Below are 15,526 nucleotides of genomic sequence, written 5' to 3'. Positions count from 1 at the left end.
GGAAGTTCTATCTCATGTGCTTTCTTTGAAATGTTCAGTTCGTTTCTGGAATGGGTGGTACGGGACGTTTCTGGGATCAATTCAGTGATCCACTATCTGGACGATTTCCTTTGTGTTGGCCCAGCGGGTTCTAACGGTTGTGCAGTCCTCTTAGGGATGTTACAGCACATAGCGGAGCGTTTCGGGGTCCTGTTAGCGTCGGACAAAACGGAGGGCCCCATGTCCAATATCGTTTTTCTGGGAATTGAGGTGGATTCCATGGGAATGGAGTGCCGACTGCCGTCGGACAAGCTAGAAACTCTCAAGGCAGAAGTGCGTGGGACCATTGGTAAGCGCAAGGTGCAATTGAGGCAGCTACAATCGTTATTGAGTAAGCTGAATTTTGCTTGCCGAATAATTTCCATGGGTAGGGTCCTTTGCCGAAGGTTGTGGGCAGCGACTGCGGGGGTCACCGACCCCCACAAACTTTGTGACTCTTTATGCCGCGTACACACGTGCGGACTTTACGGCGGACTTTGCCCGGCGGACTTTTCGTCGGACTTTGTTGGCTCCTTGAGCCGGACTTAAAAACGGACGGACTTGGCCACACACGCTCATTGCAAAAGTCCGCTGGTTTTGAACGCGGTGACGTATAGCACGTACGACGGGACTAGAAAAAGGAAGTCCAAGCCCCACTCCGGCACCCTTTGGGCTCCTTCTGCTAATCTCGTGTTTATCTTGTGTTAGTAGAAGTTTGGTTAGAGACGATTCGCGCTTTTCACACTTCAGCTTATTTCGTTCGTTTTCTGCGGTTCAGTTTGTGCTTGTGAGGTTTGTATCTGCTTTTCAGTGCGTGTTGGTCAGTTTGTAACCTGCCTTGCAGGCCGTTCTGGTCCGCTCGTTCCTGATTTTCAGGTCGTTCTTCATAGGCCTTGCTGTTCTTCAGTGCGTTTGTTATAAGTTTGTTTGTTTGAGCAGCCGACCGTTTTGAAGCCATGTCGAGTGGACGTTCTCGTTCTCGAGTTCGTGCTGTGTGGGGACTTGGTGTTGGGGTTAATACTTTGACCCGAGTCCAGTCCATGAACAGGGTGAGGAGGAGTTCATGGACCAAGAATTGGTTGCGCCAGCGTGACCAGTTCTGTCATATGCCTTTGCTCCGTGAGCTCCGTGAGAATAATCCTGAGGATTTCAGGAATTTTCTCAGGATGACGGACCCCGTCTTTGAGCGTCTGCTGGCTATGCTGACCCCCTATATCAGCAGGCAGGATACCTGCATGAGGCAAGCCATCAGTGCGGAGCAGAGGCTAGTTGCCACGTTACGTTACTTGGCGACAGGGAGAAGTCTTCAGGACTTAAAGTTCTCGACAGGCATCTCCCCCCAGGCTCTGGGGATCATGATCCCAGAGACCTGTTCTGCTATTATTCAGGTCCTGCAGAAGGAATATATGAAGGTAAGTTTTATCCTTTAACATTACATGATATGTATTAACTGTTTTTAGATGTATTGTAGAACTGTCCTCTTTACCTAATTGCCATGCTTTCAATCTGCTGTGAATGTCCCCTTTATCTTCGTACATGCCTATTTTAATCATTTATTGCCCTACATGCATAATTTCTTTCATTAACCTCCCCACCATGCAATGCTGGGTCCATTTTTTTCTCTAGCCTATAGTCCATTGAACAATGTATATTGTCTGCTCCATTGTCTTGTTTGTCCCTCCCCCACCCCACAAATGTTTGAGCCAGTCAGGTGTGTTTGTTAACCTAATTAGAACCCCTCCCCCACCCCACAAATGTTTGAGCCAGTCAGGTGTGTTTGTTAACCTAATTAGAACCCCTCCCCCACCCCACAAATGTTTGAGCCAGTCAGGTGTGTTTGTTAACCTAATTAGAACCCCTCCCCCACCCCACAAATGTTTGAGCCAGTCAGGTGTGTTTGTTAACCTAATTAGAACCCCTACCCCCACATTCAAATGTATCAATGGGCCATCATAGGGGGTGAGTAATCTTATAAGTGTGCCTTATGTTTTTCCACATTTCAATTACAAACACACATATTCATAATATTTGACTGCTGTTGTTTACTAATGTTTTGGTGTAATCTGATATACAATTTTTTTATTAAAGTCCTTATCTTATTTTTTTTTGCACTCCACAGTTTCCTTCAAGTCCACAGGAATGGCAGACTGTGGCCTCCCAGTTCGCTGACCGTTGGGACTTTCCCAACTGTGTAGGGGCGATTGACGGGAAGCACATCCGGATTGTGCCACCACCGCATTCGGGGTCTTATTTCTTTAACTACAAGGGGTTCCATAGTGTAGTTTTGATGGCGGTGGTCTCGGCACATTTGGAGTTTATGTTTGTGGATGTGGGTAAGAACGGCCGGATGTCTGACGGAGGAGCCTTTGCACAGACCGAGCTGTGCCATCGTCTCCAGACCGGTGGCCTGGAATTGCCACCTGATGACGATAATGTGGATGGACTCCCCTCAGTTTTTATTGCTGATGAAGCATTTGCTCTCTGTGAGAACTTGATGAGGCCGTTCCCCCAAAGGACACTCACCCCTGAGAGGAGGGTATTTAATTATCGGCTGGCCAGAGCAAGAAGGGTTGTGGAGAATGCCTTTGGTATTCTGGCCAGCCGGTTCCGTATCTTCCTTACGGCTATTAATTTGGCGGACTATAAAATCAACCACGTCATCCTTGCTTGCTGCATTTTACATAACTTTTTAAGGAGACATTCAGCTACATATCTATCCTCTGTTGGGCCTGAGGCCAGACTGGAAGAGGCTAGCACTTTCACAGGCCTAGAAATTGGCCGTATTGGCTTGGCCCCCCGAACCGCACGTCAAGTGCGTGACCGTTATGTGAATTATTTTAATGGTCGGGGGGCCATTGCTATTCAGCAACAGCTGTAAGTTTGTTTAAAAAAGAAAAAAGAAAATTGGTTTATCTAAATATCTTGTTTTTATTGTTGTTTACCTTTAAGTTATGTCTGTCTCCTAGTGCACTTGTAGTAGTGTCAAGTGCATTTAGCTTTAGTTAATCAGGCCCACAAAAACAAACCCCAAATTTGGACTTCAAGAAACAGCCACACACATTGTATAGGGTAAAAAATTTTACTTGGTGCACATTGAAAGGTGCATTTTTTACCATATTTTTTATTTTTTTTGTTCTTTTTTTTTTTTCAAAAATATTTTACGTTGTGTAAAAAAATTATCTTTTACTAAATTATTCAAGCCATTTTTTAACAAATATATAGACCTTTATCTAACAAGATTTACATACACAACAGTGTTTTTAGAAACAAAACTTACAATAAATGAACTTACAAAGTTCAATATTTCTAGAACGGTGCATGTAATGTCACCCTTGCAGAAATTTGTCATTTATAAGATGCTCAAAATTGAGCTTTACTAAAGGGTCAAGTCAACATGTGCTATCTCCTATCATGGGAGAGCAATGTACGTGTTTTGTGTGTGCAATCCCATTTTTGGTTCCTCTCACCACCAAAGATTTTTCAGGATGAAGGGTTTGCAAACACAAAACAAGTACATTGCTAACCCATGATGGAAGATAGCACATGATGACACACCGTGTGCATCACACATTGTAAATTTGGTTATACCCCCAAAATTGTAAAAAAATTTTGAATAACAAAATAACTTCCCAAGGAAATGAAGAACATGATTGATGTTTTTAGGCCAAACGTGATTATATTCGGCCCAAAACATCAATCATGTTCTTCATTTCCTGTTGCATGGAGTCCAGGCGAAGTTTCATGCTGTGAATTTGTTCACGCATTTGATCTATGTGGCCATTCCACAGCATAATCTGGCCAATTAATCTTTGCGCACTGTCTGTGGTGAAGTGCTCTGCTGCTTGGCCTTCCACAACCAGAAACTCACCTAAAACGAGTGAATAAAAACAAGGTTTACAATATGCACGCCAAAATACAGTAACTCAAGCTGGGGTGTCAGTCACTCACTTGGTGGGCTTGAAACCTCGCACACTTCCTCCACCTCTCCTTCCTCAAGGTCGTCGGGTGGGCGTGGTCTTGGGCTGGGGCTTGGGGTAGGTTCGGCCTCAGGCTGGTGACTTGGGGGGTCCTGAGATCCTTGGACTGTTGTCTGAGTCTTTTCTCCCCTATGAGATTTGAAAAAAAGGTATAGTTAAAACACACTGATCTTTTAGGTTTTAATAAATAAAGTAAAACGTTGGTTAAGATTTTTTGCCAATTTTGCATCATAATAAATGTTGTTGACAGGATGAACATTACCTATGAACAACAATTATAAAGAATGCTTATTTTCGGGCAAGTTTCACAGATGCTGACACCTCAATGATCTCCTATGTGTATTACCCCTCAAAAATTTAGTGATGGTCACATAGTACACTAGAAAATGCATTTCCTGCGCAAAATGCGTGGGAATGCTGAATAGCTAAATTGCTAAAATGACCGCCATCAAAACTGCCCCATCATATTCCTCGATTATAAATCAGTACATGGTGTGTCTGTCCCCTCCCCCCGGGCTCTGTAATCAGAGCTGAGATGCTCCAGCCACCTCCCCCCCCCTGTGTATAACAGAAGCTTTGGTAACCATGGCAACAAAACAAACACAGTACACTCTGATTAATGTCTAAAATTTCACGAAATGACCTCTAAACAAAAAGCTTTTTCTCCAAAAATTACAAAAATAACAAACTGGAAGGATATAGCCAGATAGCTGAATATTTATTGAACATTGTAAAGTTTGTTCGGTGTCTCTAGGTGAAAGTATGAAGGAGCTGAAACTTTTGGGAGCGGAAGAAGAATTTAAGGATTTCAAGCATGCTCCCATTGAATTCAATGTTTAAACAAGTGAAAAAAACCTTAATATTTAAAAACGTATAAATGGTAGTAAAAAAGTTGAAAAAGACCACACATCAGCTAAAAGAGACGAACATTTTAATAGTTGAATGGTTTTAATAGCTGAAAGTATGCAGAAGTTACGCAGAGCCAAAAAACGTACGGAATAAAATTAAAAGTAAATTTAAAAATAAATAAAATCGAAGAACAATAGTGGGACTGCTAAATCATTCCCACTAACTATAGTACTGAATCATTTTTGAGGAAGCATTATATTTTCAAACACATCTACACCACATCAACTCATTGTGGGAATTCGACAAATTATCAAGCCATAAATGTATGTCCAACACTGTCCCATCGTATTTGGCGAAAAAATAACGTCACTTTATAAAGTATCATATCTATTCCAAAGAACGGTATTTACGAACGATGCAGAAAAACCGCCAAAAATAAGGATCAGCATGCAAGTTCTGTATCTCAATAGTAAAACACAAGTACTTACTTTTTTTAAGCAGCTTCTTTATTCGCCAATATTGGTCTGGCTCCCGACTTTTTATGTCAGACCACCGCTTCCGCAATTGTTCTTTCGAACGTTTTGTCCCAAATTTCCCTTCAAGAGCGGTGACAATTGAGGACATTATTTTGTCCTTTCTCAGATTGGGTCGTGTGTACGGTCCTTTTTTGCCATCGTAGTCCTCCCTTCTCAATATGGACACCATCTCCACCATCTCTTCAAAAGACATGTTGGTGGCCTTATATCTCCTCCGGGATGTGGATGTTTGGGGCTCCGGGCTTTCCTCCGCGCTACTTTCACTTAATCGCTCCGCCATCTTTTGCTATCTACTCCCACTGCGCAACGAAGAGTGAAGGGGCGGGGCCAAATCGTACTTGCGAACGTCAGGGGCGGGCGACGCAGGCGGAGCATGACACATGCGCAGTGTATATAAAGCTATTACGATGGCCTACGTATGTCCGTGCGGAAGTAGCGACCGTCACAAACGAAGGTAAGATTAAAGAGTGTGTGTGTGTGTGTGTGTGTGTGTGTGTGTCCCCTAGATTACAACACAAACTAATCCTGAGATTTGGGCCTGACATTTAAGTTGGGATCTTGTGTCTTGTCTTCCAGAAAAAATGAATCCCTTTAAAGAGGAAGAATTTTTGTGCCATTTTATTGAGCTCTATGAGGACAAGAAAAACCTGTGGGAGGTCAAACACCCCCTATATTATAATCGGGATGTTAGGAAGGCAACACTGGGCACACTTTTAGAGTTTGTGAAGACTCGACTCCCCCAGGCAGACCTCAAGTTTGTGGACAGGAAAATAGGTATCTTGCGTAACATGTATAAGCGGGAACACAGAATAATCCAGGAGTCGCTCAGATCCGGGGCAGCAGCTGACCAAGTATATGTACCCAAGTTGTGGTATTACCACAAACTGCGATTCCTGGATGAGCAGACCGAAGCCAGGCAATCACTTTCCACCCTTCCCCCCACCCTTCCCTCCAGCCTTCCCTCCACTCTTCCCTCCAGCCTTCCATCCACTCTTCCCTCCAGCCTTCCATCCACTCTTCCCTCCAGCCTTCCATCCACCTCCACCCCAGCTGAGGAGTCCCAGGATGAACTGGGCCTTTTCACCATTGATGAAGTGGATGCGCCCAGCTTCAGCCAGGTATACTTTTTTTTTAGATTTGGGGATTGTGTAAATGTTATTAATGATGTTAAGGTGTTAATTTTGAAAGTGCTTCCTAAAAAATCACTTCTGCACAAAGAGTAATATGTAGATATATCACTAGACAGTAGTGGCCAAATATATACGTAACTTCAGATCTTGTTGATCATCTGAAATAATGGTGTGGTCAAATAGATAGCCTTTACTATTTTGTGTAATTATATTTGAAAGTTAGGAGCTAAAAATTGTGTGTGATTGCATAACAGAAAATTACAACTATGTCCCTTTTTTTACACAGGATGACCTCAGCCAGGAGGAGGCCTTGCCCAGTGGGAGAGAGGAGGAGGCCTTGCCCAGTGGGAGAGAGGAGGAGGCTGTGGCTGGGCCAAGTAGAAGCCGCACAGAGTGTCAGGTGCCTCCCCTCCGCATTCTCCACAAAAGGCCCAGTAGAATGACACCAACAGAGCAGGAATCCCTAGACCTCATACGGGAAGCAAGCCGGATCCTGAGCAAACCTCCCAATGCAGAGGAGGCGTATGGCACCTATATAGCCAGCAGATTACTGGAGTTGGAAAAGGGCCAACGCCTCCTCTGTGAGGGTCTAATTTTCCAGGCTTACCAGAAGGGCTTGAGAGGGGAGCTTACTACTACAACCTATCTAGCAGATGAAGCCAATCCTCCTCCTCCTCCTCCTCCTCCTCCTCCTCCTCCTCCTGCCCCAAGTACACCACCAGAGGCACAACCTCCGAGGAAGGCTGCAGAGAAGCGTGGAGGGAAGGCTGCAGAGAAGCGTGGAGGGAAGGCTGCAGAGAAGCGTGGAGGGAAGGCTCCATGGAAGAGTCGAAAGTGATTGCCTGGTTTCTGTCTGGTCTGACTGTGCTCCCTGTGCTCCCTATAGTCGCAAGATACCTATTTTCTTGTCCTCAAACTTGATGTGTGTCCTGGGGGACGAAAGGCTTCCCAGATTCTAAAAGTGTGTCCAGTGTTGCCTTCCTAATTTTTGTGGGAATAAAATAAATACATTTTGGTTTACCTTACATTCTTGCCTATGTCTTTTGATTAAAAAACGCCATTTTGTTTGGGAGTAGGCAGGTACAGGTCGAAAAGACTATGGGGTTGATTTGAGAAAAGCAAATAGTCTGTGCACTTTGCAGAGGGCAGTTGCCCTCTGCAAGTGCAATTGCTCCAGAGCATCAGAAATTATTTAAAAGCTTGACTTTGCAAAGAGTCCCCAATCCTGTGCAAGTAAAAGAAAAAAAAAATCTATTTTAAAATTTTAAAGTTATGGAGATCTGGCTGTTACAAAATATTATATTAGTCATGGCAGGAGGATAAATCATGAAGAAAGAAGTTTGTGAGAACTCTGTGTGAATATAAAGCAGAAAAACAACTTCATTCCTCTCGCATTATCGATTCTAAAAAAAGGCTGTATTAAAAGACGACAGAAAAGGAATGTGCTAGCTTCAAGACGAAGGCTAGTTTTACCAGACCGAGCGCTTCCGTCTTGTAATTGCTTCAGAGCATGCGTCAGTTTGAGTTCGTCGGACTGGCACACAGACGATCGGTTTGTCCGCTAGAAAGAAGAGTCCGTCGGATAAAGTTTAAACAAGTTTCAAATCTAATTCCGTCCAACTTTTAAGAAAACAAAGTCCGCTGGAGCCCACACACATCGAATTGTCCGACGAAATCCAGTCCGCCGGGCAAAGTCCGCCGTAAAGTCCGCTCGTGTGTACGCGGCATTACAGTGACCAAAGAGAGGACTTGTGGGTATGGCATGAATTCCTGGAATCATTTAACGGGCGCGCTCTTTGGATGTCAGGTCCCATCAGTAACTGGGATCTTGAATTATTCACGGATGCAGCAGGTTCTACGGGCTATGGGGCCGTTTTTCAAAGAACTTGGAGTGCTGCTCGCTGGCCCCCTACTTGGGTGGAGGCTGGGTTCTTGAAGAACCTGGTCCTCCTGGAACTGTTTCCAATTGTGGTGGTAATGGAAATCTGGGGGGAATCTTTTCGTAACTTGAAAGTGCGGCTCAACTGTGACAACTTAGGTGTTGTCCAGGTGATTAACCGCTTGTCAACCAAGTCTATGCCAGTGGTCAGGTTGCTGAGGCATTTAGTATTGCGCTGTTTGAAATTGAATGTTTTCATCTACGCTGTACACTGGCCAGGGGTTGAGAACACCTTAGCTGATGCACTGTCTCGTTTTCAGTGGGACAGGTTTCAGGAGTTGGCACCAGACGCGGAGCAGCAGGGGGTTACCTGCCCCGACTGGATGTGGAACGTTGCCTTGGGGACGCGGCAAGGTGTATTCAACACTCCGTGAGTAAGGCCACTTGGGATGCTTACTCCAAGCTATGGCAAGACTGGCTGGCATGCTTGCATAGGCTGGAAATCGACCCTGCGGGCTGGGAGGTACCTCATGCGATTCTTTATTTTATTAATATGGGATTTGAGCGGGGCACCTCGGCAGCTGCCATCGATAAGAAACTGGCAGGTTTGGCCTTTCTTTTTAAGTTGCAAGGGCTGCGAGACCATACAAAAGACTTTTGAAAGGATACAGAAAAGCGCATAAGAAGAGGGATGGTTGGCGGCCGGTGTCTTTTGACATGTTACACGGCCTATTTCGACATATATCATACATTTGCAGTTCAGAGTTTGAAAGCGCTTTATTCCGTGCGGCTTTTGCATTAGCGTTCTTTGGGGCATTACGGGTAAGCAAACTGGTTAGCCCATCCAAGCGGGCCAAAGGGGGGCTTCAGTGGGATAATCTAGAGTATATGACTAAGTCGGTTAGAATATGTATTAAACGGTCAAAAACTGATCAGATTGGGAAGGGAGTGCAACTGGAGGTTTTCCGGATTGCGGAATCACACATTTGTCCGGTAAGAGCGGTGGTATCGTTCAGGGATATGCGTCCGAGATTATCGGGCTCATTCTTGATGCATGCAGATGGGTCGTCCTTGTCAAAATTTCAGTTTATAGCAGTGTTCAATAAATGTTTATCGGCGGACGGCTACGACCCTACAAGCTACTTATCCCATTCTTTCCGTATAGGTGCTGCTACAGAGGCTGCTAGGGCTGGTCTTAGTTTTGAAGCAGTGAAGTGCATTGGTAGGTGGGACTCAGATAGATTCAAGCTTTATATCCGCCCACATTTATTACAGGCTTGTTAACGGGGGTTTTAGTTTGGGGTTAGAGTTTAAGGTTGGGGAGAACTTACTGTTGTGTTGTCAGTCTTGCTTTACAGGTGACTCGGTGGCCCTGGTTCGGATCTTGGGCCACTCATTCGTTTTCTGGGGGCCAAACGGGCTGATGTTCAGCCGAATGGTAGGCAGCTAGGTATCCCAAGACAGGAGGCTCGGGTCAGATGGATCGGGTTACCGGGCATGCTGTGGAACAGGGTAAGGTCCAAAAGTTCGCTCGTTGGGACAGGGCTCCAGATGTTTTGGTGCTTCATGTGGGGGGAAATGACATGGGGGTTAGGTACATGAGGGATCTTATCCGCGACATCAAATGCGATCTTTTACGCTTACAGGCGGCATTTCCTGGGATGGTTATTGTATGGTCGGATATGGTTGGGAGGACGTCATGGCAGTGGGCTCTGTCTGCTAAAAAGGTTGATAGGGCCCGAGTAAAGGTAAATAAGGAAGTCAGCAGGTTCATTATGCAGAATGGGGGTGTGACCATACGGCATAAGGAGTTGGAGGTGGATACATGGAGGTACCTTAGGAGTGATGGGGTGCACCTTAATGAAGTGGGTACCGACCTCTGGGTATTAGGCTTACAGGATGGGGTACAGTGTGCATTGAGGGTTTGGAGGTGCGCGCAAGGGTAAGGTTTTACCCCTTGCGTGCGGTGGCAGTGGTTTTGGGTCTGTGAGGAGGAGGAAGAGATTTATGTTATGGAGATATAACATGGTTGGTACCCATATGTAATATGGGTTTTGTTATGTACCTTCCGGTTACGAGGGGTTAACCAGGAAGGGATAAAAGTTAGGTCACTGGGAAGGTTGTGTACCGTCTCAAAGTCTGGGGTTTGCGACTGGAGGCCTAAAGTTTTTACGAAGTTTTTTGTAGTGACCTGTGGGTGTGTTCCCCTCCAAGACCCCAATAAGTACTGAGAAGGTTATTATTAAAAAGTTATTTAAAAAGTTATTTAAAATGTTATTTATTTAATTATGTTATTTTATTAATAAAAGGCCGTCAAAGCCATTTACTCCAACACCTTGTCACATCATTTGTGGGGAGGATTTGGAGGGAATTGAGTTTATGTTTAAGGGGTGTCAAGATCTCCACTGTGAATGCCGGAGAATGAAGCAGTGAATAGATTTCACTGCTTCATAAGCGGACACCAATATCATTACACTTTCTCTTGTTTGGTGGTCTGTATACCAGATAACAGATTTTGCATATAAAAAAAACAGATCATTTTCCATGAGCTGAGTAGAAAACGTTTTCCATATTTTACACCATTCCATGTGCTATTATAACAAAATATGGGATCCCTGTTTTGAATATAGTAATATTTTGGTAATTTTTATAGCTCTTATGCAAAATTCCTTCACCAACTGTGTCTTTTGTATGTGCCTGATTTAGTGTACATTGTATATATTGTCAGATTACCCACTGTCTATGCAACACAGATCTATTGCTTCCTCCGATTATACATGTAGCACTTACCCCTGAAGGAGCTGTTGATTAATTATTATATCCGTAAATCACTTTTTCCACCCAGCCCATCGCAGCCCATAGAAATAGAAGCGGTCCATCTTTGTATTTTTTCTCTTGCTTTAATAATGTAACATAACTGGGATAGGAGAAGGGTTTTCTGAGATGCTCTTTTGTTGCTTCATAATCTTTTCTTTGCCTGTTTCGTGCAAAGACCTAGCACAATGTGGGCTAATAAAATCACTTTAAATGATTTCTTCAATGGGGAAGATGGAAGTAGATTTACTAGAGAAAATATGGTAAAGAGCCACTCTGAATAACTTCTTCACCTGCAGAACTTTTAAGAAAAGTCTGTATCTCTACTTGTGCTGGGAGCTTTACTGCTGCCTTTTTACCACTACTTCCCATCTGTATGGTACTTCCAAGTTGAGATAAAGAAGAGATTACTCTGAATAATTCCTCCTGCCTGACTGATTGGAATCCTGGGGCATTGTTGAACCCAAAGTCACAGGCCATCACCACATGTCTCACTGACTTGCGTACCAACATCCCTCAGCCTCTGGTAGTACCGTTCCCCTGGGCTTTCACTCAATTGATCAACAGTCCATGTGCCACTCATAAACGATCGATCACCCAGTTGTCTTCCGCTTAGTTACTACTTGGCTTGGAAATGGCTTCTCCATCCCTTATCTCTGGTCTGGCACGCTTCCAGCGACACCAGCGACTAAATGCATCCAGCAATACCAGCGACTACATGCTATCCGGTGTCATCAGCTTTTCTGCGTGTTCCGGTTCCCCCTCCCTCCATGTGGGGGGCTCTGGTTGGCTCCCCGCAGGGGAACCTCTCCCCTCTCTGGGCACCAGACTGGACTACGAACCCCTAACTGACCATGTGACTCCAGCTTTTATGAGAGTCCCGCCTCCTGCCAAACAAATTAATGATTGGCCAGAACTCACACACAAACTGCCTGTCACTCAGATCCCAAGTCCAACCTCTCTTCCAGAACCATGTCACTGAAAGCAAAAGAAGGCATCTCTGGGTCCAAGCACAGGTGGCCACACCCTGCACTACACTGACACTCCCAGTTTCCAAAATAAACAACCAGGCCTGTTATAATAGTACAAGCCTGACTAAATTTTGCCTTGAACTGTACTTTGTAAATTAAACACAGAAAAAGGTGACCTACATGAAAGTAGGTGCCCGCTACATACATTTTACCTATGTCCAATGTAAACTTCACACTCTGACGTACTGTCCCCTTTTTTTTCTGTACTATATTTGATCCATGATGCTCCCTTTCTTGTATCACTTTGTTATATTTGCAATAAAAGTTTGTAAACAAAAAAAAAATGCAGACCATTCTGTACATTTCAACAGACATTTTCTTCTAAAATAATCAAATGACAAAAGTAATTAAAAAGCATATACTTCAGCATTTGCCTACAGCGGCCAATCGGCTTTTAAAAATGTTAATTTTCCAAGCTGTGGGAAAATAATGAAAGATAGAGCGTATTGTTTGCTATGGGGAACTGCAGCAGAACTTGTCACAGACATTTTTTTTACATTTACACCAAAAAAGCTTGTGCAAAAGAGCATCCTGATTCAGATGTGCCTAGGGCAGCATAATGCAAAAATATAATCCTGATGGAAAGACAGCCGGAGGAAGAAAGTAAATAAACAGATGGCGCCAGGTAACCATGGCATTCCAATGTGCATATCCAGCTAAAGAGTCACAGAATTTATATGCAAATAGGTATAAAGGAAAAAATAAAAGCATGTAACGAAATACCTGTGACATCAAAGTATCACATCCAGCAGACATTCCATAACCAAACGTCATGCCAGTTATATTTATAACCTGTAAAAGAGAAAGATTGGTGAACCATTTAGACTTACTACAATGTACAATGTAGAGGAGCTGTAAAAAGTGATTGGACAAATATAATATGGTTCTTATAAAAAAAAACATACAGAAATGTTGCATTATTTTTGCATAATAAGATATAACATAATAAGATAATTTATTATTTTCTTTCACCTTTTCAGATGTGTAGACATGAGCCCCGTGTTAGGGTCCGAGTGAATTTCTGTTCACTACTTATTTATAAAAAATCTGTAGAGTGCACATATACTGTATCAGATACAGTGCCTTCAAAAAGTATTCATACCTCTTGAAATGTTCCACATTTTGTCATGTTACAACCAAAAATGTAAATGTATTTTATTGGGATTTTATGTGATAGACCAACACAAAGTGGCACATAATTGTGAAGGGGAAGGATGTTTTACAAATAAATATGTGAAGAGTCAATACTTTGTAGGACCATCTTTCACTGCAATTACAGCTGCAAGTCTTTTTGGATATGTCTCTACCAGCTGTGCACATCTAGAGAGTGACATTTTTGCCCATTCTTTTTTGCAAAATAACTCAAGCTCTGTCAGATTGGATGGAGAGCATCTGTGAATTGCAATTTTCAAGTCTTTCCACAGATTCTGAATTGGATTTAGGTCTGGGCTTTGGCTGGGCCATTCTAACACATGAATATGCTTTGATATATACCATTCCATTGTAGCTCTGGCTGTATGTTTAGGATCACTGTCCTGCTGGAAGGTTAACCTCCACCCCAGTCGCAAGTCTTTTGCAGATTCTAACAGGCTTTCTTCTAAAATTGCCCTGTATTTGGCTCCTTCCATCCTCCCATCAACTCTGACCAGCTGTGACCTCCCCGCAGAAGAAAAGCATCCCCATATGATGCCGCCACCACCATGTTTCACAGTGGGGATGGAGTGTTCAGGGTGATGTGCAGTGTTAGTTTTCTGCCACACATAGCGTTTTGCTTTTAGGCCAAAAAGGTCCATTTTGGTCTCATCCAACCAGAGCACCTTCTTCCACATGTTTGCTGTGTCCCCCACATGGCTTCTCGCAAACTGCAAACGGGACTTCTTGTGGCTTTCCTTCATTAATGGCATTCTTCTTGCCACTCTTCCATAAAGGCCAGATTTGTGGAGTGCACGACTAATAGTTGTCCTGTGGACAGATTATCCCACCTGAGCTGTGGATCTCTGCAGCTCCTCCAGAGTTACCATGGGCCTCTTGGCTGCTTCTCTGATTAATGCTCTCCTTGCCTGGCCTGTCAGTTTAGGTGAACAGCCATGTCTTGGTAGGTTTATAGTTGTGCCATACTCTTTTCATTTCCGGATGATGGATTGAACAGTGCTCCGTGAGATGTTCAAAGCTTGGGATATGTTTTTAGAACCTAAACCTGCTTAAACTTCTCCACACCTTTATCTCTGACCTGTCTGGTGTGTTCCTTGGCCTTCATGATGTGGTTTGGCTCACTAAGTTTCTCTGGGGGCTTCACAGAACAGCTGTATTTATACTGAGATTAAATTACACACAGGTGGACTCTATTTACTAATTAGGTAACATCTGAAAGCAATTGGTTTCACTAGATTTTAGTTAGGGGTATTAGAGTAAAGAGGGCTGAATACAAATGCACGCCACACTAGATATTTATTTATAAAAAAAGTTTGAAAGCCATTTATCATTTTCCTTCCACGTCACAATTATGTGCTACTTTGTGTTGGTCTATCAAATAAAATCCCAATAAAATACATTTACGTTTTTGGTTGTAACATGACAAAATGTGGAAAATGTCAAGGGGTGAATACTTTTTATAGGCACTGTTAACACCGCAAATGCTCCACAGGAGGTATAGGAGAAAAATAGAATTTTTTTTTAATTCCTTATTTATAGCTTTGCATATTACAAACTAGACTTGTGCATGGCGGAAATGTTTGTTTTGTTTTGTTTTCATTCGTAAAATACATAATTTCGTTCTGTTTTATTGGTTATGTTACGTTAATTCATTTTTTTTTGGGGGGATAATTTGTTCTTTCTGTAGAGTATTGATATTTGCTTTATAGAAATCGATTTGTTTTATTGTTTAATTGTTTTATTTTTGGATAATTGGTTATTTATGCATATATAGGGGGTTATTTACGAAAGGCAAATCCACTTTGCACTGCAAGTGCACTTGAAAGTGCACTTGGAAGTGCAGTCGCTTTAAATCTGAGGGGTAGATCTGCTGATTTTATCATCCAATCACGTGCAAGCTAAAATGCTGTTTTTTATTTTCCTTGCATGTCCCCTTAGGATCTACAGCGACTGCACTTCCAAGTGCACTTGCAGTGCACTGCAAGTGCACTTGGAAGTGCAGTCGCTGTAAATCTGAGGGGCAGATTTGAAATGAGCGGAAGCTCTGCTGATTTTATCATCCAATCATGTGCAAGCCAAAATGCTGTTTTTTATTTTCCTTGCATGTCATCTGAGGGTGACTGCAATTCCAAGTGCACTT

At 43.2% G+C, this 15,526-nt stretch overlaps 1 protein-coding gene across 1 annotated transcript in view; it reads right to left on the bottom strand.

The window, feature by feature from the left end:
- LOC141128072 (multidrug and toxin extrusion protein 2-like) overlaps positions 1-15,526 on the bottom strand; it is a 540,585-nt gene that overhangs the window by 479,999 nt on the left and 45,060 nt on the right. The window contains exon 3 of the mRNA XM_073615139.1: positions 12,958-13,026. Coding sequence (XP_073471240.1) covers positions 12,958-13,026 — 69 coding nt within the window. The remainder of the gene's footprint in view (positions 1-12,957; positions 13,027-15,526) is intronic.

This window comes from Aquarana catesbeiana, linkage group LG02 (genome assembly GCF_042186555.1).
Source record: "Aquarana catesbeiana isolate 2022-GZ linkage group LG02, ASM4218655v1, whole genome shotgun sequence".
NCBI lineage: Eukaryota > Metazoa > Chordata > Amphibia > Anura > Ranidae > Aquarana > Aquarana catesbeiana.
This window is presented reverse-complemented; position numbering and strand designations above follow the sequence as displayed.